Source organism: Mustela lutreola, chromosome 9, assembly GCF_030435805.1.
Source record: "Mustela lutreola isolate mMusLut2 chromosome 9, mMusLut2.pri, whole genome shotgun sequence".
NCBI lineage: Eukaryota > Metazoa > Chordata > Mammalia > Carnivora > Mustelidae > Mustela > Mustela lutreola.
This window is the reverse complement of record NC_081298.1, coordinates 93,143,523-93,168,785: the sequence shown is the minus strand read 5'-3', so window position 1 is coordinate 93,168,785 and position 25,263 is coordinate 93,143,523. Positions and strand designations below refer to the sequence as shown.

The window sequence follows — 25,263 nt, the reverse complement described above, 5'->3', positions numbered from 1 at the left end:
ACACATGATTATTACCCATCTGTTTCTTTACACCCACTCTTGCCTCTTGCAGTTTGTTGTCTGAGATTCAACTGACTCAAATGAGCCTTATTAATAATAGAAATCAAATCTCAGTTTGCTAAATGGACATTTTGTGCTTTCTGACTAAGCCCAAAGGAGAGGGTAATCTGACATCCTGGTGGGAGCGAGTGATTGGAGAGGGCAGACCCAACTCCTTTCACATCTAGTGTGTGGGTCTAGTTAAGGTACATGCATGAGATGCATGTTTAACGTGTAGGGGTGGCCTCGTTAAAGGGATTTAAACATTGGGTTTCATTTTAAGAGAGAATTGGTAAACATCTGAAATGAAAATGGTTTAAATGATTAAGAGCAGTTAGCTGAAGTTTCAGACTTGCAAGTCACTCTGGCCACTAGCATATGAATAGTCTATGTTAGATTTTACCGAGGGATTTAGATCATTTAATATTTTTGCTTTATAATGTTCTACCTTCATTCTGTGATCAGACTTTTGTCAGTGGGTAGGGACCAGGATCTTGCCCAGACCTGTCTCTTTCCCCACCCCTGTCCACTTTTCATCTCTCCACCCCTAATAGCAAACCTTTTATTTTTGTAATTTCAATATATTTTGGAGAACCACTAAAATCTTTGATCCCAAATCCATACAGTTTGTAGGAAGCCATATATTCTTTCTTGTCCAATTGCTTAACCTTATTAAAAATCTGTTTGTACATACAAAATACATAGCACTGCCTGAAATGACGCACCACATGTGGTTTCTGGGCTTGAGTTGAGTTGGCTTTAAATGTTAGGATGGCGCTAGAATTAGCACATCACAGCTATTCTCTAAGAGTTTACAGGTGATGACATATGTTTGTTGGGACAGAATTCAGTGTTAAGGTTTCAAAAGTATGTTGGAAAGACTTTGATAAATGTATTTATCTACCTTGTTCTACAAGAAATCTAAGACAGTTTATTGGTCTTCATAAACCATACCAAGGGAGACTAACTTAGAAGTAAATGACAAAGAAAAAAGAAGACTAAGGATAGAGATATAAAATGGTATTAAGAATGAAACTAATACAAAAATACAAGCATAAGACCCCCTGTACTTGTTATGAAAGTAAACAAATCCAACTCTAAACTTTCCAGCATGTCACCGAACAAGAACTGACCAACCCATGACTCATGTGTTTATTTATTTATTGACTCATCCACCCATTTCTTCATTTAACAAACACTCAGTGAGGCCCTACTATGTGCCAGGTTCTGTGAAGGGTGCAGGGCAGACATGGTCTCTGTCTTGACAGCACTTAGCGATGAAGGAGAGGAACTGACATTCATCTGGAAACTCTGTAAATGAATGTATAATCACAGATCATTCTGAGAGCTATGCAGAAAAAGTATGAAACACAGAATGTCACATGTCCAGAACATAAAACACAAAACAAAAATGTAACTGAAGCACAATAGTTCTTGATTCTAAGAGCAGAAAAGAACTCTTCGAAAATATAACAGTGTTTGGAATGGTGGCTTCAGTCATGTTCTTGTCAGATACAAGGAGGGATACATACTGCTGTTGTTTGTTTTTTTTTTAAGATTTTATATATTTATTTGACACAGAGAGAGAGAGATCACAAGTAGGCAGAGCAGCAGGCAGAGAGAGAGGGGGAAGCAGGCTCCCCATTGAGCAGAGAGCTCAAAGCTGGCCTTGATCCCCGGACCCTGAGATCATGACCTGAGCTGAAGACAGAGGCTTAACCCTCTGAGCCACACAGGTGCCCCAAACCATGTTTTTAAAGTGTTCCTCAGTGTGAGTTTATATCACTCATGGGTCTCTCAGACCACTGGGGTTCTGAGATATACACATTTTGAGGGATCTGTGTCTTCTCTAAAATTAGCAGTTTTACTTCAGTGATAATCTTAAATAATTAGTAATAAAATGTGTTCTGTATTATCTTGATGGCAACTCCAAAGCCAATGGTAGGGCCTGTATTTGCCTCTGTGTCTTTTCATGTGAGCCAGGAGCAGGCCTGGTGGCTCAGGTCATGAGGCAGAGAGGAGTTTAACTAGAGGTACATGGAGAGAACGGTGAGTCCCCACAGGGCACAGGCTCGTCAGACTCAGAAGAACAATTCCTGGGGGGCACCTGGGTGGCTCAGTGGATTAAAGCCTCTGCCTTCGGCTCAGGTCATGATCTCAGGGTCTTGGGATCAAGCCTTACATCCGACTCTGCTCAGTGGGGAGCCTGTCTCCCCCCACCTCTCTGCCTGCCTCTCTGCCTACTTGTGATCTCTGTCTGTCAAATAAATAAATAAAATTTAAAAAAAAAAAAAAGAACAATTCCTGGGATCAGCACTATATTGTCAAAGACTGTTGCTCTCATGCTAGTCATAGTCATAGTCATAGTCACTAAGTTGCAGGAACTTATTAGCAGCAGGTGTTGTAGTGAAAACACAATGACAGAGTTCCTGTTGCTAGTTTCAGCAATAATTGGATTAGATCTAAATTTGATGCAGATTTAGTAACCTCCAATAACTACCTTGTGTCCAAAACAATGAGACCGGTAATTTGGTGTAATGATTGAGTGGAGCCAGACTGTCTGACTTCAAATTCATTTTTCTACTTACTAGCTGTGAAACTTGGGCAAGTTACTCAACCTCTGTGATCCTCAGTTTCTTTTGAAACTATGGAGATAAATACATGGTATTGATTTCATAGTGACATTGCAAGGATTAGAGTCACTACATGTGAAAGACTTGGAGCATATAGTAAAGTTCAGTAGATGTTAGTGATGTTAGTTACTATTTTTATTAGTATAAAATGGCACCCATTTAGGTAAGCATCTCAGGATGGTTTTTAGAAGAATTTTAAATTATGATATCTGATTATCTTCAAGGTAGCAAACACATTTTTGAGGTTACTAATATTATTTTGCCTACATGCTTTATTAGTTGCCCCCGTTGGTATAATTGAAGCCAAAATTCAGAGAGTGATAACATGTAGTAACTAGACCCGAGACTATATCTTTCTGTTGATAAACCCAAAATGGAGTTTTAATTCCAACAAAACAATATCATCTGTTGCAAGAAGATAACTTTATGTATTTGACATTTTAAAGTTTTATAGTTGCATTTATTCATAAATTTATTTTGGCATTTTAGTTATATGAAAGCTGTAATGCCTGAGTGTTTTTAACTGGTCTTTATGAGTGTACTTATTTAAGTTACATTTTAATAAATGTGACGTAGGTCAACCTTGGGTCCATAAGAGATTTTTTCCTTCAAAAGAGATTTCTGTAGGGGTGCCTGGGTGGCTCAGTGGGTTAAGCCTCTGCCTGCAGCTCAGGTCATGATCTCAGGGTCCTGAGATCGAGCCCTGCATCAGGCTCTGCTCATCAGGAAGCCTGTTTCCCCCTTTCTATGCCTGCCTGCCTCTCTGCCTACTTGTGATCTCTGTCAAATAAATAAAATCTTAAAAAAAAAAGATTTCTGTATAGTGGAAGCATTTTGGACTGTAGACAAAGACACACCCAAGATGTTTGAAATAGAATTTTGAATCTCTAGAAGAGAGATTGCAGCCCTAATATTTTACTCTGTATACCTTGGCTACCATAGGTTTAACTTGAAAGAATTTTAAGACCATAATACCAAAAACTGCCTCTGCTTACAACAACAACATCAAAGTCCCCCATACTCGTAGAGCACCTATGGAATGGCAAGGTTCCAGCAAAGATTCATCCTGACCTAACTTCCATAGTAAACTACATCTGAGAGGTTTGCCAATGTTGCTAAATGAGGTGAAAAGAGTCTTTTCTCTGTGAACTACAGTGTTCAATTGTATAGTTTAAAATGAGTTTACTGATTATATTGTTCAAATCTGTTTGTAAGTTTTCCTTTTTTTTAAAGATTTTATTTATTTGACAGACAGAGATCACAAGTAGGCAGAGAGGCAGGCAGAGAGAGAGAGGGGGAAGCAGGCTCCCTGCTGAGCAGAGAGCCCGACATGGGGCTTGATCCCAGGACCCTGGGATCATGACCTGAGCCGAAGACAGAGGCTTTCACCCACTGAGCCACCCAGGAGCCCCTGTTCTTAAGTTTTCTTTGTACTTAAGTGATCTGTCAAAGATTACAAAATTATGACAGTCTCCCACTATAATTGTTTTTGATAGCTTTCCTTTTAATATATACCTATCATAAAACTATGCATTTATATTGTATTCTATTACACACAGGTTTTATTTGCTGCTGTGTTACTTAGGGCCCTGGTTGCCAGGGACTGATGGCTTTTTTGGGATGGGGGACATTTCATGCTAAAACCAGGACATGCCAGGCAAAGGAAGACAGATCTATTTTAGTTGCAGAGAAGAGAGAGATAACAAAGGGCCTAGATTCTTCAAGGACTCTCTAGAAGATATGGTAGAGATGGTGCCAACCAAGATCAACCAGCCCATGAGTCAACAGGGGCCCTCCCCAGAGGAAGCAGGGATATTCTTCCAGTTGAGTCCTAGAAAAATACTCAGGCTCAATGCACCAGACCTGGATGTGCTAGGGTGTGGTCAGGGGGAAGATGGGGGTAATAATCAGAGGGCTTTAGGAACTTTATCGGCACCTTCCACCTTGAGTAACTGGACCCCCAATCCTGATGTGTGCTGAGGGACCCCTGAATAATGTGGGGCTTTAAGATAGCAAGCTTCAAACCAGGTCAGTTCTGATCACCCCCAACAGTTAGAGCTGAAAATAAAGTACATAAATAAATGTCACTTGACCCAGCTGTAAATATCTCTAGTGTGCTTGGTCTGACAGAGGACCCCCTAAGCAACCCAGGCAGGACCTGGAGGCTAGGGAATTTAGGATGCGGTTGTCAGAAAGCAAATATCAGTGCTCCATATGATATCTGGAACGGTCTTCCTGGGCCCAGCCTTGAAAGTACTTACCAAGCCAAGGAGAAAATGCCTTTGACTACTGTGAGTGGCAGCTTTAAGGACCATTGACATCCTTCACCCATGCCTTCCCCCCCCTGCAGACAGCTGATTGAATAGGCATAGACCTGTGAGGACTTAGGATCTCAGGGCAGGGTGTCCATATGAGGCCAAACAGGGAGGGGGAGTCAGGGTGAGGAGGTAAAACACAAAAACCAGTTCCCGCCCCCCCCCCAACACCATCCAAAAGAAAATGAACAAACAGAAAAAACAGACATGAGGGCGTTAATAAGTCATTCCCCTGCTCCCCTAGCCAATTTAGAGAAGAAGCCACTTGGTTTTCTTGAGGTGGCCAAGTGATTCTTGTTCTGGTAGCTTCCATGAGGCCCAGCTAGACATTTGGTCTCTGTGTTGATGAGGTTGCCTTTCATCCTGCAGGGGCTAGTTTGCTTGGGCTTGGGTTTCATCAGTCCCTCTTGAATTCCTCTGGATCTTCCCACTTATCTTGCCTACCTTGAACTCAAACTCCTTCCATCAATCTACAGTGATCTTTCTGAAACAGAAATTGAATCTTGACAATCCTCTACTCTTGGAATAAAACCCAAATTCTTTACCTTTACATCTTCCTTCACACTCCACCCACCATCTTCCTGGACATGTCCCCTCTACAAACCTCCCTCACAGTCTCCACACCTTTCTCAAGCTCTTTCCTCCAACCTTACGTGCCCTCCCCCCACTTTTGTCTGGCAAGTTGATTCTTTTAGAAAGCCAACTGAACAGACAAGCTTCTAGCAAGCCTGATTATGATTAAAACAATACTAGAAATGAAAGGTGGGACAAAGCAGAGAAGAGATTTGAAATCATAACAATGCATTATTGTATGCTAACATATGTGAAAATCTTGATGAAATGGACATTTTCACAGGACATGTAAACTACAAGTATTTCAGAAATCCCGAATGTCCTGTTTCTGGATGGGAAGAGTTGATGTAGCAAAGATGTCGGTTCCTCACAGATTCTGCCACGTGGTTGGCAGCCTTCCTGGTAACCAGAAGTGATGCAGATTTGTTCCTATTTTTCTCTTTTTTTGGTCATTTTCTGTGGAATTTCGAAAGGGTTACTTAACTGCATATGCTCTTTTGCAAATCATTGTATCGAGGGAAAGCCAATACATGTGCATTTGCATGTCATTTCTAAATTGTTTTTCTTGAAGAGCGAATGAAGTCATTAAACTTGAAATGCTTGGGGACTTTATGAAGACAGTTTCTTCTAACAATGGACATGATTTTCAGCCCATGTTATTTTATTGAATATGAATTTTATTTTATTTACTTTCTTTACTCAGCAAGGAGCCCATATAAGAATCTCCCGACTTTTGCTTTTAAAAAAATTGATGGCGAAGCGGTGCCTGGGTAGCTCAGTCAGTAGAGCATCCAACTCTTGATTTCAGCTCAGGTCATGATCTCGGGGTCATGAGGTCGAGCCCCGTGTCAGGGCTCTGTGCTCAGCATGGAGTCCGCTTGAGATCTACCGCACCCCCCCCCACCCCCTCCTGCTGACCTTCCCCCCACTCATGCTTGCTCACTCTCTCTCTAACTAAAATCTTTAAAAGAATTGATGGTGAAAAAATAGTCAAAAAGTGAGGGTGTGTTCAGTTCTTTCCTCCTTTACTGTGTCAGATGGCAGAGCGTCCATACTGATTATCTCGACATTCCTTTATTTAGAATTGATTCTTCTTCCCTCTTAGCACCACATTTCTCTTAGATCCTTCCAACACCCTCATTTGTGTCCCAAATTAGCTACATCTGTTACCATAGTTATGCGGTATCCAGCTTAACCCGCTCCAGGCTTGTTCCTGCTGCAGGGTGTTTGAGATTTCCTTTCTTGCATATCCAGAAGAACTGTCACTATTTTTCTTTCTTTTTCTCCTCCCCTCCCCACCCCAGGTTTGTACTGTTTTAAAGGCAATGCGTGTGTATAGTTGATTAATCAAATAGGACTGAAGGGCTTCTAACAGAAAGCAGCAATCCCTGGCCAGTCCAAATCCTTATCCACAGACAGGCAAACTGCTTTTAGCTCTTTGCCGTTCTCCCATAGTTACTTCTGTTATCTCAAAATAATATGCATACACTGCTGCTTCGATCAACTTCATCCTTTGGTGACCTTCTGCCATGACAGTCAAGGATGTAGTTTATTTACATCATGCCTACTGCCTCTCCTTACTCTCTTTGTCTGGTCATCTCTGAGACTCCAGACAGGGCCTTCATAGGGGGTTTGGGAGAAGGGGGTGGGATTATGGACATTGGGGAGGGTTTGTGCTTTGGTGAGTGCTGTGAAGTGTGTAAACCTGGTGATTCACAGACCTGTACCCCTGGGGATAAAAATATATGTTTATAAAAAATAAAAAATTATATTAAAAAAATGAGCTTTCTCATTCTATGGACTGTTAATTGGGTCACTTGACTCTACTCTGTGTAAGGTAAGGCTATTACCACCACCTCTTCTTGCCCTGCTTCCTCCTTCCCTCTAGCTTTCCTTTACTTTTGCTTTATCAAAGTTGATAAAATATTCATTCTGTTCCATGGCCATAGTTAGTTTCTATGATTTGTCTATAATGATGGTAATTCTAAAAGTTGAACAATTTTAAACTGTTCATTATCTGTGTTGATATTGTTCACAAGTAATAATCTAGAATTTCATATCCTTCTCAGGGGCTCCATATCTCAACCCTTGGGCCCCTAGATAGGAAACGTTTCCCAAGATGACCCTGGGGTCAGGAACACCACTACAGCTGCCCTTGTTCACCCCTGCAGGGTGTGCAGTTTCCCTAAGAAGACCCCTCCGCTGATCAAACTGATGAACTGAGAACACCTGCCTACTATTTTGAGATACAGAGGTCACCACAGCTGAGTGCCTGGCTGGGGGGTGGGGTGGGGTCACTGTGTATGGGCACAGGAGAAAAGGTGAGTGAGCTCTGCTCTGCCATAGAGACCCACAATTTGTGCTGCGGTGTCCAGTCTCTTTTTTCTTCCTGCCCTTTATCTTGCCTGCCATATCACCAGCTGGGACACTTCAGGGCTGTGCCACAGATCGTCTGCTTCCTGGGCTCTAGCATCCTTTGCCTAAAATTTGGGCTGAGGCTTCTTTTGCTTCAAACATTAGTCACCAGTTCCCCATCTGCTTTTTGTCCTAAAGAAACTTGATGAAATCTCTCCTCTGATAACAACCTGCTTTTACTTTGTTATTATGGGATTATGCATTTTTATCTCCTTATGGTCAATTTAATGGAATCTAAGGAGAAAGAGAGAGAGAGAGAGAGAGAGAGAAGAACATAGGGCTATGTGGGATTAGGACCGCCATCTTGAATTAGAAGCCAAGGACATTAATTTTCAATCAAGCCATGCATAGTAGTGATAAAATAAGCTGCTGGCATGCCTATGGTTTAAATTAAAACCCAGTGAAGTTTGTTCTTCTTTGTTTTGAAAATGCCTTCAAATATGTATGGTACCTACCAACTCAATTCCAACAACTTCTCTGGTCTAGGATAGTGCAAAAACTCTGAATCATTCTTTCACCCCACTCTAAGATGAATGACTTTTAGCTTATATACAATTCTAACAGATTCAGTTGTTTCTCTTCAGAAAGGTGCAAGTTGCAAATTAGAAGAGTTTGGCTAACAGTCTGAAAAAGCCCAGGATAAGATGAGGGTTAAGAGAAGATAGAAACTTCTTAGGGGAACCTGGGCTGCAGTTATTGGCTAGTTGCTACGGAAAGTCATTTGTCAGAGTAGCCAGTACTCGATTTGGATGCAGAAAGTAAGGAACTAACAGAGAAAGTTAGTGAATAAACACTGTGTGTCCTCATAGAGGGAAGGGCTGCTGGCTTTTTTTTTTTTTTTAACCTTGATAAAAAGGAGGGATTTTGGGGTTCCAAAGGTGCTTTGTTCAGAAAGTAAATGTGGAATTATACATATTAAGAAGTTTCAGTTGCCTCTGTTTCCATTTAATTTGGAGATAATTGCTTCATTTTTCAGCTCTTGCAGTGATCACTGAGACCGAAGACAGTTTTGGGGATCTTGCTTTATAGATCTTAACTGTTGAAGTTACAAGCTATAAAAACTGTTACCAGTTTTGAAGCCTGTCCTTGTTATACTTGGTTCTGAACTGAAAATGTATCAGGTTTAAGGATGTCAAAGAATTAAAACCTGCTTTTCAAAATCTATTATATTTATAGATGAAATGATCAATGTCTATGATTTGTCTCAAAATCTTCTTTTATTGGGTTATAGGTGGGATTGAGGTGAATTGAGATGGACTACAAGTTGATAGTTTTGAGACTGGGCATAATATCTAAACTGACACTTTTCAAAGTAAAAGGAGATGCTATTAATAATTACACTGGGACAAGAGATGTGACCCAGACCCTCTCAGGAAAATTGCAATCTACTCTAAAGTTAGACAATGGGTACTTGGAGTTCATTATATAGTATGCTCTCCAATTTTGCATATTTGTGAATTTTTCCATAATTAAATATGTCTGCTGTTTTATAGTGTTTGCTCTTTTGTTATAATTGGAGACTTTCATCTTAATCATGATGTTAAACATTAGTCAACTTCAAACACAAAAGGAAAATAGCTAGAGAATATTGTTAAAGGACAAATCTATTAATTTATAATAATGGGACAAAAATCCATAGCTCCTACAACTGGGACACCCAGGAAGCAATACTTAATTAAGTCGACAATGTTTTAAAGCAGATCTCTAGCTTTAGTTATGCAAAAGGACCTCATTTTTATTGCTGTGGATTGGGTTCCTTGGGATTTTATGGATAGCTGGGTACATCCCCAGAAAGTTCAAGTCTGCTGGGAAATGAAGAGCCAAGCCAAGAAAGTGGGGCTTCGATTTGCAGAGCAAGTCTACAATGCTGATATGTAATTATCTTAGTGTCTCTCCTATTGAGGTTCTGCATTACTTTTCACCTGCTAAAAGAGTCTTTCAAAGTTAGTCAGAATTTGAGAAAGAAGGTCGCTATTCTTGCTCTATAATTGCCATGGTATGTCATCCCATGGTTACTGAAGTTTTTGCTTCTGCCAGTGTGAGGTGATATGGCTGACGTATGTGGATAAGGCAGCAAGGCTGAGCTCTGTGTTTTAGGATGTCAGTTATTCTGTTTCTACCCATCAGAGGACCAAGTGGTTGTGGATTTGGAGTGAGGTTCTTAGTGCCCGACAGAGGGGCTGAGATGAATGCCCAGCTGCTAGATGGTCCCTTGAAAGGAGCCTGGGAGTACCAGGAAAGGTACTCTGTCGTATGTGAGCTCTTTCCATTCTAATGTGCTGCTTCTGTGCGATCAGGAACCAGTTCTGCAAAAATGATTTTTTCTGATGCTACTTGTGTTACAGGTATAATTTACTATTGTGTCCCATGTGTTATGCAAAAGAACATCACTTTTTAATTTATTGGCTTGTGCTTTTTAAAGTCAAGCTTGCTGAGATATCATAGAGTACAGTTCACCTTTCTTAGGTTTATTGTTCTATGAATTTTGACAAATATGTACATTCATGTAACCAGCACCACAATTAAGGTTCCTTTGTGCCCCTTTGGAGTGAATCTCCCCCATCCACCCACAGCCCCTGACAACCACCCAACTGGTTTTGCCTTTTTCAGGATGTCCTATAAATGGGAGCATACAGTGTAGTCTTGTGTCCAACTTCTTTCACTTTGTATAATATTTTTGAGATTAAACCTTGTTGCTGCAAATATTAATGGTTCATTTCTTTTGATTGCTGAGTAATATTTATTTGGATGGCTGTACCAGTTTGTTTAGTTATCCACCCATTAAAGGACATTTGGGTTGTTTCCAGTTTTTGATGATTATAAATAAAGCCACTGTACATATTGATACACAAATTTTTGTGTATTTTGGTTCTCATAGGTAAATAATATCTAGGAGTGGGGTTGTGTTGTGGTATCCTAAGTGTATTCATAACTTTATAAGAAACTGCCAAATTGTTTCCAAAATGACTCTATCCCATTTTGCATCCCCACCAGCAATTATTAGAGTTCTAGATGCTCTACACTTGGTATTGCTAGTTTTTTTTTTTTTTTAATTTTAGCTCTTATGATAGAGGTGGGGTAGTATCTCATTGTGGTTTTAATTTGCATTTCCTTAATGTCAATGACTTTGAACATCTTTTCATGAGCTTGAATGACACAGTATCTCTTTTTTGGTTGTCTCTTGTCTTTTAAATGTCTGCACGTTTCGGCCATTCTAAGGCAAACAGGAGAAGGGATATTTCCTTAGTCTCAAAGGGGGAGCAGAAGCATAATGGGCCATAGTGAGAGTGTGGGGAGCACTGTAGAGGGATGTAAGGAGAGTTGCCCAAGAGGAAGGTAGTATGGGAGAGGTGGAGGGGGTGAAGTCAGGAGCTAAGCTATCTCATCCTTCCCTCCTACCCCGGCTGCTTCAGGATTTCTTCTCTGGAGGATATTATGGTTTGTATTATGAGGAGCTACTCCCTTAGGAAGTAAGGGAGGGATGGAAGAAGACAGCTGTAATACTGACTCCTTTCTTTTTCTTCTTAATGTGCTTACTTCAAGTTTGGTCTTTACTGGTTATAAAGACCAGTTAATATCTCTTTAAAATAGATGTTTAAAATAGAGAATTTTGAAATAAGTCCAGTTTGCACAGCTGTATGCAAGGGTCAACTACTCAGATGTACACTTGTAGTATTTAACTAAAGGTGGGGCTCTCTGAGGTGAGAATAGTAGAGGAGAGAGGAACAGAGGAGTTAGAGGTACTTTGCAAGGGGATTATTACCTGGCTGGACTAGTTAATATAAGCTAGATAAGAAAGGATGTGAAGAGTGAACTTTGGGGGTACATAGTGAAAAAATGTGTACAAGGTCTCAGAGACATTGGAGAATCAGAGTAGGTAGGCTGGAAGGGGATGGTCCAGGAGGAGGATGTGAAATCCATATGTTGGAGATGGTAATCTTATTGGTAATGGCAAGATCTAGGGTATATAACTATGGGAGTGGGTGGCTGAGGCTGGGGTGGAGAGAGAGATGATTGGCATGAGAGGAAAACGTGAAGGCTGGCTGTTGGTGGATCACCACATGGATGTGAATGTTGAAGTCATCAGGAATGAGAAAGGAGGGGAAGATGGTAAAGTCATCAGTGAGTAAGGGGAATGACCAGGAAATTGGAGGATAGCCACAAGGTGGCTGATGGCAAGTCTGTCTAAATGGGAGTCATGGACTTCCAAGGCAGTGGGTCTGGAAGCAGTGGAAGAAGTAGATGTAAGTGGCTATGGGGCACACAAATGCTATCTACATGGTGCCAAGGCCCCAAGTATATGGGATGTGGCTGTGAGATAACAGTGAGGAGAGTGTGGCTTTAGATTTTTTTATTTTTGGATCACAGAAATGGGCTTTATGTAGCAGATTTAGGGAATCCTGCAAAGAGTTACAGGATTGTTCATGAGATTGGCTTCCAAGCAGGAAGGAGGGTAACCAAGGAGGCGTTATTGACTTTGGGCTTGTTCAAAACTCAATTAAAGGCAATTAACAGTATCTGGTGTTGTTTATGAAAGTACTGGTCTCATGAGAGATCTCCTAGCAGTCCTCATGCATTGTGAGAAGAGAAGAAAAACTTCCTCTCTTGAGGCATCTTTTGTCTTCATGTCATTATTCATGCATTACCCCCAGCCATAAAGCTCATGGAGGAGACAGAAGGCTTCTGTCCTTCCATATCACCATCTTGCTGTGGCTCTGAGATGACTTTTTTGTCTAGACTTGCTCTATTGATGGTGACCTTTAACAAAATAAACTGCGACAAGAAAAATAAGGATTGATGAAGAAGATGAACTTTCTCAGAATTCATACTCATGCATTGGAACAGGACGTATTTTGAGGAATGAGGCATGTTAAAGGGAAGTGTGAGGTTTCTTAAATGCCTGACCAAAAATCTCAGAAAACCACCGTGCCCTATATGGCAATCCTGGGGCATTTACTTTCCCACTCTCCAAAATAAGTATTTCACTCCCTTTTTTTTTTTTTTTAAATCTCCTTTCTTTCTATTCTCACCCACCTTGCTGGGTGCCTCCAATTTCACTGAGAGACAGAAGCAATGAGGAGAGTGGCCCTGCTTTTATCAGGGGCCATTCTTTCTCTGGGATCTGGGCCCTGGTTCCTCTCACCTTCTAAAAACCACACTCCAGCAATTGGCCATTCTATTTTCTGCATCATTGGCTTCTCTCTTTCTCTCTACTGCAACGTTTCCATTGGCATTCAGGCATGTTCTAGTATCTCTTACCTAAGCATCTCAGGTGCTACCCCATTTCTCTCTTTATGTTCTCAGCAAAACTCCTTGCAAGAATTGCCTTGCTCGCTGTCTCACTTTCTCTTCCCCATTGTCTCTACATGGGCTTCTGTTCTCTCTGTGCTACTGAGACTACTCTTGTCAAGGTCATTAATGGCCTTGTTGCTAAATCTAATGGCCTCTTCTCTGTTCCTATCTTACTGATGCATCAGCAGCTTTCAACAACGTGAACCTCTTCTTGCAACATTCTATTCTTTGGCCTTCTGGGACCTTTCACTCTCCTGGTTTTCCTTTGCCTCTCTGGGTGTTCCTCTTCTTCCTCTGTGAGGTTCTATTCACCTCTACGAGACCTCTGAATGTGGGAGAGTCCCATGGCTCTACTCTGGGCCACAAGTCTCCCTTACACACTGCCCCCCCCACACACACACCTAGGAAGCTCATCCAGGCCTTAGCTTTAGACTCTGTGTATATGCTGATGAATCTAGTCTCTTTTTTCCCCACAACTCTATAGCTTAGTGCTACTCAAACTTCATTGTGCATATGGATCACCTGGGGATCTTGTTAAAATGCACGTTCTGATTCCATTGCTCAAAGGTGGTGCATTTCCAACAAGCTCCTTGGTGATGCTGAGTCTGCTGGCCTTGGGATCTTATTTTGAGTAGTGTTGATCAGTGAGGTTGCAGACTTGTATTCCCACCTGCCTCCTTGACACTTCTATGTGATGTCTAACAGATAACTCAGACCAAGCCTAACCTGGCCCTAGGGGAGTCTTGATTTCTTTCCTCAAACCTGCTTTTCTCTGTGTTAGATCATCCTCCCCATTGTTCATTACCAAAAGATCTTGGAATTGTCCATGGTTTCTCTCTTTTTGTCACTTTTCTAACCAATCTATCCAAATTCTATCGGCTTAGTCCTCTAAAACATATCCCAAATATTTCACTTGGCTCCATGAGAAAAGTAGTAGCTGACTTTTACTGAGCACTTTCTGCATATCAGGCTGTGTTAATGATTTGCTATAGACCAGATGTTTATTTCTCCCCAGAATTCATATATTGAAATCTAATCCCTAATTCTATGGTATTTGAAGGTGGGGGACTTTGGAGATGATTAGGTCGTGAGGCTCTGCAATAATGAGATTAATCACCTTATAAAAGAGACCTCAGAGAGTTCCTTTGTCTCTTCTACTATGTGAGGACAGTGAGAAAACAGCTGACTATGAACTAGAAAGCAGGCCCTCACCAGACACCAAATCTACTGGCACCTTGATCTTGGAATTCCCAGCCTCCAGAACTATGAGAAATCAATTTCTGTTCTTTATAATCTACCCAGTCTATAATATTCTGTTATGGCAGCTTGAGCTACGATAATATTGTATATTTGTTTTTATATATATAAAAAATCTGATGATCACAACCACCCTATAAGGAGGATGGTATTATTAATCTCATTATGTAGATGAGGAAAACTTATTTCTAGGTAACAGTATATAAATGAACAGTTTATGACTTAAAAAACCCTATTCATTCCTTTGGTTTGTTCGCCTCCTTTTTTGTACATATGGTAGTCAACAGGGCTATATACTTAGAGAATTAGGGAGGTACTATCTTAAGTTTCTGTGGCCTTGCTTAGTACAAATTACATTGCAAATATCCATAGGCAAATGTCCAAAGGGTGTGCATGCTACAGAATTTATAACCTCTTTAGCTTTCTCAAGCCATTTTTGGCAAGGGCTAAATGCACTTAAAACATTAAAAATATTTATGTCTGATAATTATAATATGATGCACCTTACAAAGACACTGTGTCTTGCAATGTCCTTGTGCAATGCAGGGATTCTTTTATTTTCACTCCTGCATTTCCCATAACCTATAGGATACACTGAGAACACAGCCTTTAAACTTTAAGATGGATTCCTTTGCTAAGCTTCATTTGCATTGATCGGTTTCAAGAGTGTGGTGCTCTGTGTTGGTTATCACACTTATAACCTACGATAGGAAGTGGCTGGGGTTCAGGAACAAACAACCTACATGATCTAGTAGAGGGGAAGAACTTCGTATGAAGAAAAATCTCAAGGATTCAAGGGTTGTTTAGAGAGAATAGGTTGAGCCACTAGTTTGTTATACTGTTCTTTTTAAAGGAAATCTTTAGTAAACTTGTTGGTAAAATAAAGACATAAAGATATCTCTTTTTAAAATAAGATTTATTGGGCGCCTGGGTGGCTCAGTGGGTTAAGCCGCTGCCTTCGGCTCAGGTCATGATCTCAGGGTCCTGGGATCGAGTCCCGCATCGGGCTCTCTGCTCAGCAGGGAGCCTGCTTCCCTTCCTCTCTCTCTACCTGCCTCTCCATCTACTTGTGATTTCTCTCTGTCAAATAAATAAATAAAATCTTTAAAAAAAAATAAAATAAGATTTATTTATCTTATGCAGAGGAGAGGGAGTGGGGAGATGGGCAGAGGGAGAGAATCTTCAAGCAGACTCTCATAGAGCCCGACACACCAGGCTCTATCCCACCATCCCGAGATCATGACCTGAGTCGAAACCAAGAGTCAGATGCTTAACCAACTGAGCCACCCAGGAGCCCTATAAAGACATCAATGTGAGTAATTGGCCTGACTTTAATATGAGTTTCTCTTGTGGGGGAGGGAGACACACATTCACCATTATCCTAGTGATTTTTATTACACCTTTCTCTAAAGAACCACTCCTCTCTTTTAGAACTTCCATATGCCAAGGCAGATATTACACCAAACAACCAAATATAACAGTGCAGTCCTTTCTCCAGCTCAGTTCGTATATCCTTGGAAGTAAGATTCTTACCTATAAATGAACTCAGGAATGCTCTAAAGAAGCCCTCACTATTAGCAAGGGCATTCCATTTTTATGTTTCTGGGGAACATGTGGCAGATCTCCTATATATGAAATGCTCCCTGGAATTCCAGTATGTCAAAGTGGAAGGGGCTATGCAGACCTTGCAGACCTTCCAGTTCACCCCTGGAGTTCTAGAGAGTGGACAGACAAAGCCAAGAGAAAACAAGACACTGACCCAAGGTAAGGCCATAATTACTGGCAAATCCAGAGTTCCTGAAAAGCTGTTCTTCAGGACATTTCTCTTTAAATGTCAATTTCTCCCTTTTTTAATGTCAGAGTTTTCAAGATACTATTTGGTATCTTGACAGGAAGAATCTAAGTTCCTTGTAAGAATCTTAAGTATGGTAGAGGAGACAAATGGGGCTGAGCCAGGCCTCCATCCATGAAGACCCTTAATCCTCATCCTGGACATGGGGAAACTTTACAGTGATTTAAACTTTATTACAGTGTCACAAAGTATATCAGTTTCCTATGGCTGGCTTAACAAAATACTATAAACTGGATAGCTCACGCAGCAGATTTATTTGTACATAGTTCTGGAGGTTGGACTTCTGGAATCAAGGTGTCAGCAGGGCCATGCTCCCCCTGGAAGATCTAAGGGAGGAATCCTTCCTTGCCTGTTCCTGCCTTCTGGTGGTTACCAGCAATGCTGGGTATCCTTGGCTTACAGCCTCATCACTCCAGTCTCTGCCTCCATCATCACACAGGCTTCTCCTCTGTGCTTGTGTATCCTCTGTGTCTCTTTATACCTGAATCACCCCCTCCTTATAAGGATCTCTATCAGTGGATTCAGGGCCCATCCTAATCCACTATGACTTCTTAATTTTCTACAAACACCCTATTTCTAAATAAGGTCACATTCACAGGTTCCAGTTAAACATGAATTTTGGGGACATGCCATTTAATCCAGTATGCAAAGCTGCAGTGATTTTATGTTTTAAATTTTACTAAGAATTTATGTTTGTATGCTCTAGAAAGGCATGGTTTTTTTGTTTTGTTTTGTTTTTCAGTCCAGAGAGAGAGACAGAGAGAGAGAGATGCACCTGAAAAACTGTTTTCCAAAGTGTATCTGGTAGAACACAATTCTCAAGAAATGTAACATGGAATAAAAGTTTCAATGGTCAAGAAACTTCCGGAGACACTGTATCCTGCTCTCCTCTTGAAGCATCATGATGTACCTACGATAAAAAATGTTGAGAAAGGTCCTGTAACCAGGACCTGTGTATACCTTACCAATTCCAAAGTTTATAGGACAGGGAGCACTTTTGTCTGTGTCTCTATATTGATTAAGGGCTGCCTCCACCTCATGAAAAAGAGCCAACCACAGTAGCTTAGTCTAGTAGGGATTTATTTGTCTCATCTAGAACGTTTGGAGATCAGAGTCTGGGATTGACACTGGCTCATTATGGTACCAATAAATCGGACTCCTTCTGTCTCTCTGCTGTGCCATGCTCAGCAAGTGGGTTCTTTCTCTTGAATGTTTGCAAACCAGGTACTCCATTTCTAATCTCCCAACTACCTCCCAGTCAGGAGTAGGAAGTGGTGAGGGAGAAGCAGTAGCATTTCTATCAGGAAACCCGGCTTTCCCAGAAATTCCCAGCAGATTTTTTGCTTGCACATTATTATGAGGACTGTATTATATCGTGCTTCCAGCTTCAGGGAAGGCTGAGAAGTGCAGGGGCTTTTGTTGGATACAGTGTACTTTGGATGAATTTGAGTTTTTGTTAGGAAGGAGGAAGGGACGTGATATTGCCTAGGCAGCTGGTTGGGACAGCCACACACGTAATTTTCCATGGCATTAGTGACCAAGAGATCACTCTTGTTAAAGGTGTGTCCACAGTGTCCCTCACTAGAGAGTGTTTCCTATAGAGTGCTAAGTGTTTCCCACCAGCCTCCAAGTTTAATACTACCAAACATTCTAGTTCAGCTCAACTCAGGAAGTTTGAAGTGCCCATACTTATATGGCTCCATGCTACCCTAAGTGCCTTTTAAATTATTAATGGCTTGATGTGTGCTTGCACTCCTAAGCTAATTTCATTTTCTTTAATGTGCTCTAATGGAATTTGGAGCTTCCCTCTCTATGACCCCAAATCCCTTAAATATATAGCTGCCCTGTTTAATACATTCAGAATGTATTGTAGAAGCATCACCATTTTTTCTGCCCAACATTTAAAGCAGTGAAAAGGGAAACTTCCACCTTCTCTGAGACAAGGATGCTGTCTTGTGACTTAAGAGGCTTTGTCATTGCCAGGGTTTTCAATGATCACTGTTGCCAGCACTCATTCTAAACACTAGGGGCTCCACAGCGCATGCCTCCATTCCCAGATAGGACCTGCAATTGGAAGCCTATTGCAGGAGGAGCCTGCAATAAAACTCTTTTTCATTCCCCCCTTTTACTTTGTGTGGTCAGGGAGAACACACAGGCCAGGAGAAAGAAGGCTAGCTAGTGTAGCATAACATAGCTTAGCCTGAATACAACAGGCTATAATGTCAAAGATACAGAAACATACAGCATATTCTAAAAAAGGTTTCCTTTTTAAAATTTTTTTAAAGATTTTATTTATTTATTTGACATACAGAGATCACAAGTAGGCAGAGAAGCAGGCAGATAGACAGGAGGAAGCAGGCTCCCTGCTGAACAGACCCCAGCACTCTGGGATCATGACCTGAGCCGAAAGCAGAGGCTTTAACTCACTGAGCCACCCAGGCACCCCAAAAGGTTTCCTTTTGATCTTGTTTGAATATGTGGTGTTTCTAATCTTACCTCTGGAGTTAGGTGAGGAGGAGGAAAGGACCCACAGGGTGAGGCAATCAGGTCATTAAACCTGAGAACAGCAATGTTCTTTGCAAGTGAGGGCCTTAGTGGCCTGGGGAAAACAATCATGGAGATGGGGCCGTTTTCCATTCTCTGCTATGTGTACAAGATCTTTCCTTCATTCTTGGTGCAGGTAACCAAACTGGAATGTCAAAACACCTGTTTTTCCTTTCAGCAAAAACACGTCAAGATTTCTTAAAAACCATTTAAGCTTTATGCCATCATACATTTCTAACAAAACACCGGTTATACTGACCTATCCAAAGGCAGCAGCTGAAAGGAACAAATGCCCTTGTACTCTTTTGGTAGTTGACATACTATTCAGAAAAAAAAAAAAATAGAATTTGTAATCCCCCTGAGAGCAAAGGAAATGATTTATTTATCACAGAGTAATGTCTCAGAAAGGTCGCTCTGAAAATTGTAAGTGGTTCCCATAGACACTGTCCCTGGAGTAGAAAATGTGTATAGAAGGTATAAGGAGAAGGGTGATGTAGCAGACGCCAGGGTGAGTTTCTCTTGCCTGAGTGACTGGGTTGGGGTATGGTGGAGGAGCTCGTGCCCTGAGGCTCGGGATTGTATCTCAAGACTTGGCTTCCTTGTCTGAATCCACTGTTGGAGTCTTAGTTCTGGATTTCAGGGATCATTTGCTAAACCTTTTTTTTTTTTTTTTTTGGTAGTTGTCTGGTTTTATTAACACAAATACGATGTGCACATAAGCTGTCTATTCATTTTCTTTCCTGCGCAGCCTGGCATTGGGATTGGCGACTTTGGGGGCCAGCGGGGCTGCTCTTTCTGCAGTAGTCTTATGGTTCTTGGTCAAGACATTGTCAGCAGACCCCGCATACTGAGATTTGTTGCACACCAGCAGTCCTTCAAGCTCCTTCATGCTATGGGCTGGGGACTTCTGGAAGCCATTGGGCAGCCTGTGCTCTGTTTTCTTGTCGCTCCCATAACCAGGGTTGTGCATCAAGATCTGGCTCTTAAATCTTTTGTGCACCCTTTTGTCAGTGCCTCGGGGTTTCTGCCAGTTGAGCTTAATTTTTACATATGGGTCTGACTGGTGCCAGAGGAACATCTTGGTCCTCTTTTTGATAGTCTTGGGCTTTGGCAGAGGTCTGAGGGTGACTGTGATGCCAAGCAGGAGAGGGCTGCCACCTCTGCAAGCAGAGCCTATTTGCTAAACCTTTGCTGTCTCCCAGCATGTCGCCCAAAAGCTGTGAGATGAGTAAGGGCACGGGAAAGAAAGGATGCCCTGGCAAATCCATCTAAAAACATTTGGTTCAGATGCTAACCCAGTAACCACAGGCTGTACTCAGTGGTGGGAGGCCGAGACCCTCAAGGGACAGTTGCTATCCTTGAGGTGAGGATGATGAGACCTGGAACTCTGGGCTTGCAGGGAAATCTCAAGGCCAGGGAGTCCAGTGAGTACCGTAGGATGACACGGCTAGTAAACTACCAGAATAAGACCTTGACCCCAGGTATTTGGATCCTCAGGCCAGCACTTTCCCATCTCCCCGCAGTGTGCAAGGTGGAAGAATGGGATTGCCTGACTTAGAAACCTGATGGTCCTCACTTACTAGCTGTGTGACTGAGGACACATCTTTTCACCTCTGTTGCTGGGTTTACTCCTCTTGGTGGGACCTACTTCACTGCAGTCATTGTGAGGATCAAAGGAATGATTGCACGGGGTTAGTGCCTGGCCCCATGAACTGTTCCCTCATGTTAGCATCTGCCAGCTCTACTGTTAGAGCTTTTCACATTTGCATCTTCTTTAAGGCCCCAGAGTAATAAGAAAGCTGAGTTGTATGCAGGTGCTGAAATAGTAGAGAACGACCAGAGAGACTCCCCATGATAATAATCCCACTACCCGCTGACAAGTGCCGTAAGGACTCGGATGAGAGGCCTGTTAATTCTGCTCAAGAGATCAGAGGAAGCGCCGCAAAAGCGCGGACATTTGAGCTGGGCCTTACAAAGCAAGTTGGAATACTCCAGCTTGATTTGATTCCTTCTTGAAAGACTCCTTTTAAGCACAAAAACTTTATTTATTGGATGCTGTTCTATAAGTGATCATTGCAGTTGCTGGCTCATTATTATTTGTGTTCTGTCAAGGGGATATTTATTACTTACGACTTCTCCCCACCATTTGCATAATCTAAATTCACAATGAATTTAGATTATTAGTCCTTGTTTTGGCCATAATCTGCATGGAGGGATATTTATGCAATAGATACAGTTAATTTGTTTCTCTCACTATTGGCTACAGATGCTAGACTCAATTTATCTCCTCTCTGCAGGGTCCTTTGTTGTCCTTGAATATCCATCTCACATATGTCCCTGAGTATGTGCAACTGATTAATCATAAAAATGATGACATTCTTTGGAATAATTGGACATTATATAAAAAGCATCTGCTGTGCTTTTCGAAGAGGGAGGGGCAGGCAATCTCCCAGTCGGCGGAGCAGCTGCTCTTCCTGGGGGGCAGTGTTCTGAGGCCATGGTCTGGCAGTGGATGGGGACTTGGCCCTCAGCACATGGTGCTTCCCTGCTTTGTGCTGGGATATTAGAAATGCCATGCTACGCTGAGGGCTGTGGCCTGTGCCTCAGGAGCAGACCAGCCCCTGTCATATCTAAAGGCCTCTTCCATACTCAGAAGAACTTCTCCCCACAGCTTGCATTTGCTGTCTCTGGTTCTGTACTTTGTGGCACTGTCTGGAAAAGAGGTATGGGAAGAAGAAGCAAAACAAAGCAAAGCAAAACCCAAACCTATAGCAAGGGTAAGGTGGGGCACTTTAATAGCTCCCCTCGAAAGCTTAGGTTCAGTTCCCTTAGCTGATCCGAAACTTAAGAGGACCAGAGGGCACAACCAGGTCACTACCAAGTCCTGTTTGATTTTTTTCATCCGTCTTCTGAACATTCCCAAATCCATGCACTTTTTCTCATCTCCCCTTTCCCTGAGTCCAAGCCTCATCATGGCCGTCACCCCACCTGGACAACTGCAGTGACCTCTGACTAGCTCCCCATTCCCACTTGTGCCCTGCCCCTGAGCTCTGTGGTTCACACTGTTCTTCTTGCTTCATTGTTTCTCTTACTCTTCTTCACAGTATCAGCTCCGAGGTAATTTCCCCTGGCAAGCTGTCTCAAGCCTGCTTTGCTGTAAGTATAGGTATTCCTGTCATGGTTGGGTCCCTCCTAAAAAGAAGTAATCACAGGTACACATACAATTGTTTCTGCATTACTGGCCAATGCCAATTTCTTATATCAAACTGTAATTTTCATATTTGCTAGGATGCTTCCTGGTTTTGCTTACCAGCGTACCTTCTATACAGCATGTGCCAAATCCTTTTTTCCCTCAACTGAATCACTGACAACATCTAACAACAGTGTTCATTTCTTTTCTCCGAGTGTTCAGTTTGGATGGAGTCAATTGAACAAGCCCCTCTGCCAATTTAAATCATTAGTGTTTAGGGGCGCCTGGGTGGCTCAGTGGTTTAAGCCTCTGCCTTTGATTCAGGTCATGATCTCAGGGTCCTGGGATCGAGCCCCGCATCGGGCTCTCTGCTCAGCAGGGAGCCTGCTTCCTCCTCTCTCTGCCTGCCTCTCTGCCTACTTGTGATCTCTGTCTGTCAAATAAATAAATTTTAAAAATCTTTAAAAAAAGTCATTAGTGTTTGGTAGATAATTCTTCTCAGTGGGCTTTTAATACTACAAATTGTCCAACAATGCTATTAAGTTTTTCTTTAGCTATTCTACCCAGATATTTACTCAGTTTAAAAATAGTCAAATACGGGACGCCTGGGTGGCTCAGTTGGTTAAGCAGCTGCCTTCGGCTCAGGTCATGATCCCAGCGTCCTGGGATCGAGTCCCACATCGGGCTCCTTGCTCAGCAGGGAGCCTGCTTCTCCCTCTGCCTCTGCCTGCCATTCTGTCTGCCTGTGCTCACTCTCTCCCCCTCTCTCTCTCTGATAAATAAATAAAATCTCTTTAAAAAATAAAAAAAAAATAAAAATAGTCAAATACGTGTTCTTTGGAATGTTCAGTTCAAGTGCTTTCATTTTTCAATACTGAATGATGTGTGAACAGATAATATTGTGACCCTAAATTGCCAAATTAGGTTCATTTGATTTATTAAAAATATCAACAGGATATGCAAACTAGGGTATTCTTGTTATGTTTTAGAGGTAGCTAGTAAGATTCTTGTCAGAGAAATAAACCCAGAATAATTTCTTGCATTTAAAAAATATATATAGGGGCACCTGGGTGGCTCAGTGGGTTGGGCCGCTGCCTTCGGCTGGGGTCATGATCCCAGGGTCCTGGGATCGAGCCCGGCATCGAGCTCTCTGCTCAGCAGGGAGCCTGCTTCCTCCTCTCTCTCTGCCTGCCTCTCTGCCTGTTTGTGATCTCTCTGGCAAATAAATCAATAAAATCTTTAAAATAAATAAATAAATAAATAAAATAAAATATATATATACCAGCACCTTGCCTTGAAATAAGCAATAAAAATTGTAATGAAAAGCTAATATTCTGGGATTTGGTCTCCAAAATATTACAAAGAATTCTCGATGAGAGTGTTTAAAGACAATGTCTTAATTTGCTTGTCACATTAAAAGCTTGACTTGAAAGCCGTTGCCTCCTTCTTAATAGCTTGTGCACAAGGATAGCTTTAAATAAGCTACAACCATGCTTTTGGGATATCTCTCCCCCTGGGTTTTTATTTTTATTTTTATTTTTTTTTTTTTAAGATTTTATTTATTTATTTGACAGAGAGAGATCACAAGTAGGCAGAGAGGCAGGCAGAGAGAGAGGAGGAAGCAGGCTCCCTGCTGAGCAGAGAGCCCGATGCGGGACTCGATCCCAGGACCCTGAGATCATGACCTGAGCCGAAGGCAGCGGCTTAACCCACTGAGCCACCCAGGCGCCCCTCCCCCTGGGTTTTTAAAACCAGGTTTAATTAAGGGGTGCCTGGGTAGTGCAGTCAGTTATGCATCAAGCTCTTGGTTTTGGCTCAGGTTGTGACCTCAGGGTTGGGAGATCGAATCCCGTGTAAGCCTCTGCACTGAGCATTGCGGAGTCTGCTTGAAATTGTCTCTTCCCCTCTCTCTGCCCTTCCCACTCATATTCTCTCTTGAGCTCTCTCTCTCTCAAATAAATAATTAAATCTTAAAACCGGGTTTTATGGGCACCTGGGTGGCTCGGTGGGTTAAGCCGCTGCCTTCAGCTCAGGTCATGATCTCAGGGTCCTGGGATCAAGTCCCGCATCGGGCTCTCTGCTCAGCAGGGAGCCTACTTCCTCCTCTCTCTCCGCCTGCCTCTCTGTCTACTTGTGATCTTTGTCTGTCAAATAAATAAATTAAATCTTTAAAAAAGGGGGGTTTTATTTTTATCTTATTTTTTAAAATTTAAATTCAGTTAATTAACATAGAGCATATTATTAGTTTCAGGGGTAGAGTTCAGTGACTCATCAGTTGTATGTAATACCCAGGGCTCACTGTATCACATGTCCTCCTTAATGCCCATCACCCAGTTATCCCATCCCCTCATTCCTGTCCCCTTCAGCAGCCCTCAGTTTGTTTCCTGTGGTTAAGAGTCTCTAACGGTTTGTTTCCCTCTCTGATTATGTCTTGTTTTATTTTTCCCTCTCTTCTTCAGTCCTCCTTTGTTTTGTTTCTTAAATTCCACACATGAGTGAAATCATGGGGTAGTTGTCTTTCTCTGATTGACTTATTTCACTTAGCATAATGCTCTCTAGTTCCATCCATGTCAATGCAAATGACAAGAGTTCAGAAACCAGGTTTATTTAAAAATAAACCTGACAAACCTTTCCAAATTTAACAAATGTATTTGAGATTTTATAAAATATTTTCTTCTCTTCTTGTATTAAGGTTAAGTGTGTCAAAGCATGTATTCTTCCTTAAATTACCTGAGTGATTGTAATATCCAAAAAGCAGCAGAAAGAGAACCACAAGTTCCGACATTTTTCTGTCAAAGAAACTGAACATTTCCTGTAGAGCAGAAGTTCCATATGCTCACATTTATCTCATAGTATTCCAACTCCCAGAAAAAACAGTAAAAAATATGACCAGATTTTATTTTGTATGTATTCTTTTGAGTCAGACGTTACAATGTACATATTACATGCACATTACTGTGTGGGACCATCCGTAGAAAACCATGCTCTATTACCATTGAGATGCTCAAGTATAATTTTGACTTTAACCAATTTTGTCCCTTTTAATGCACTTTGGAACCTAATTCATCACAGATGTGACTTTGTGGTGATAATTTTGACCCACTTAAATCATTAAATGCATAGTCTTGGATTCTTGGGGAGACTGTGCTGACA

General features: G+C 41.7%; 2 protein-coding genes across 2 annotated transcripts in view; one reads left to right on the top strand and one right to left on the bottom strand.

Annotated features, from left to right (window-relative positions):
• ADD2 (adducin 2) overlaps positions 1-25,263 on the top strand; it is a 103,698-nt gene that overhangs the window by 1,526 nt on the left and 76,909 nt on the right. The window lies entirely within an intron of this gene.
• Positions 19,645-20,125, bottom strand: LOC131808398 (large ribosomal subunit protein eL32-like). The gene is made up of 2 exons (XM_059134359.1): positions 20,107-20,125; positions 19,645-20,048 (listed from the first exon to the last, which is right to left on the bottom strand). Exons 1-2 carry the CDS (start codon positions 20,123-20,125, stop codon positions 19,645-19,647), a joined length of 423 nt encoding a protein of 140 aa, XP_058990342.1.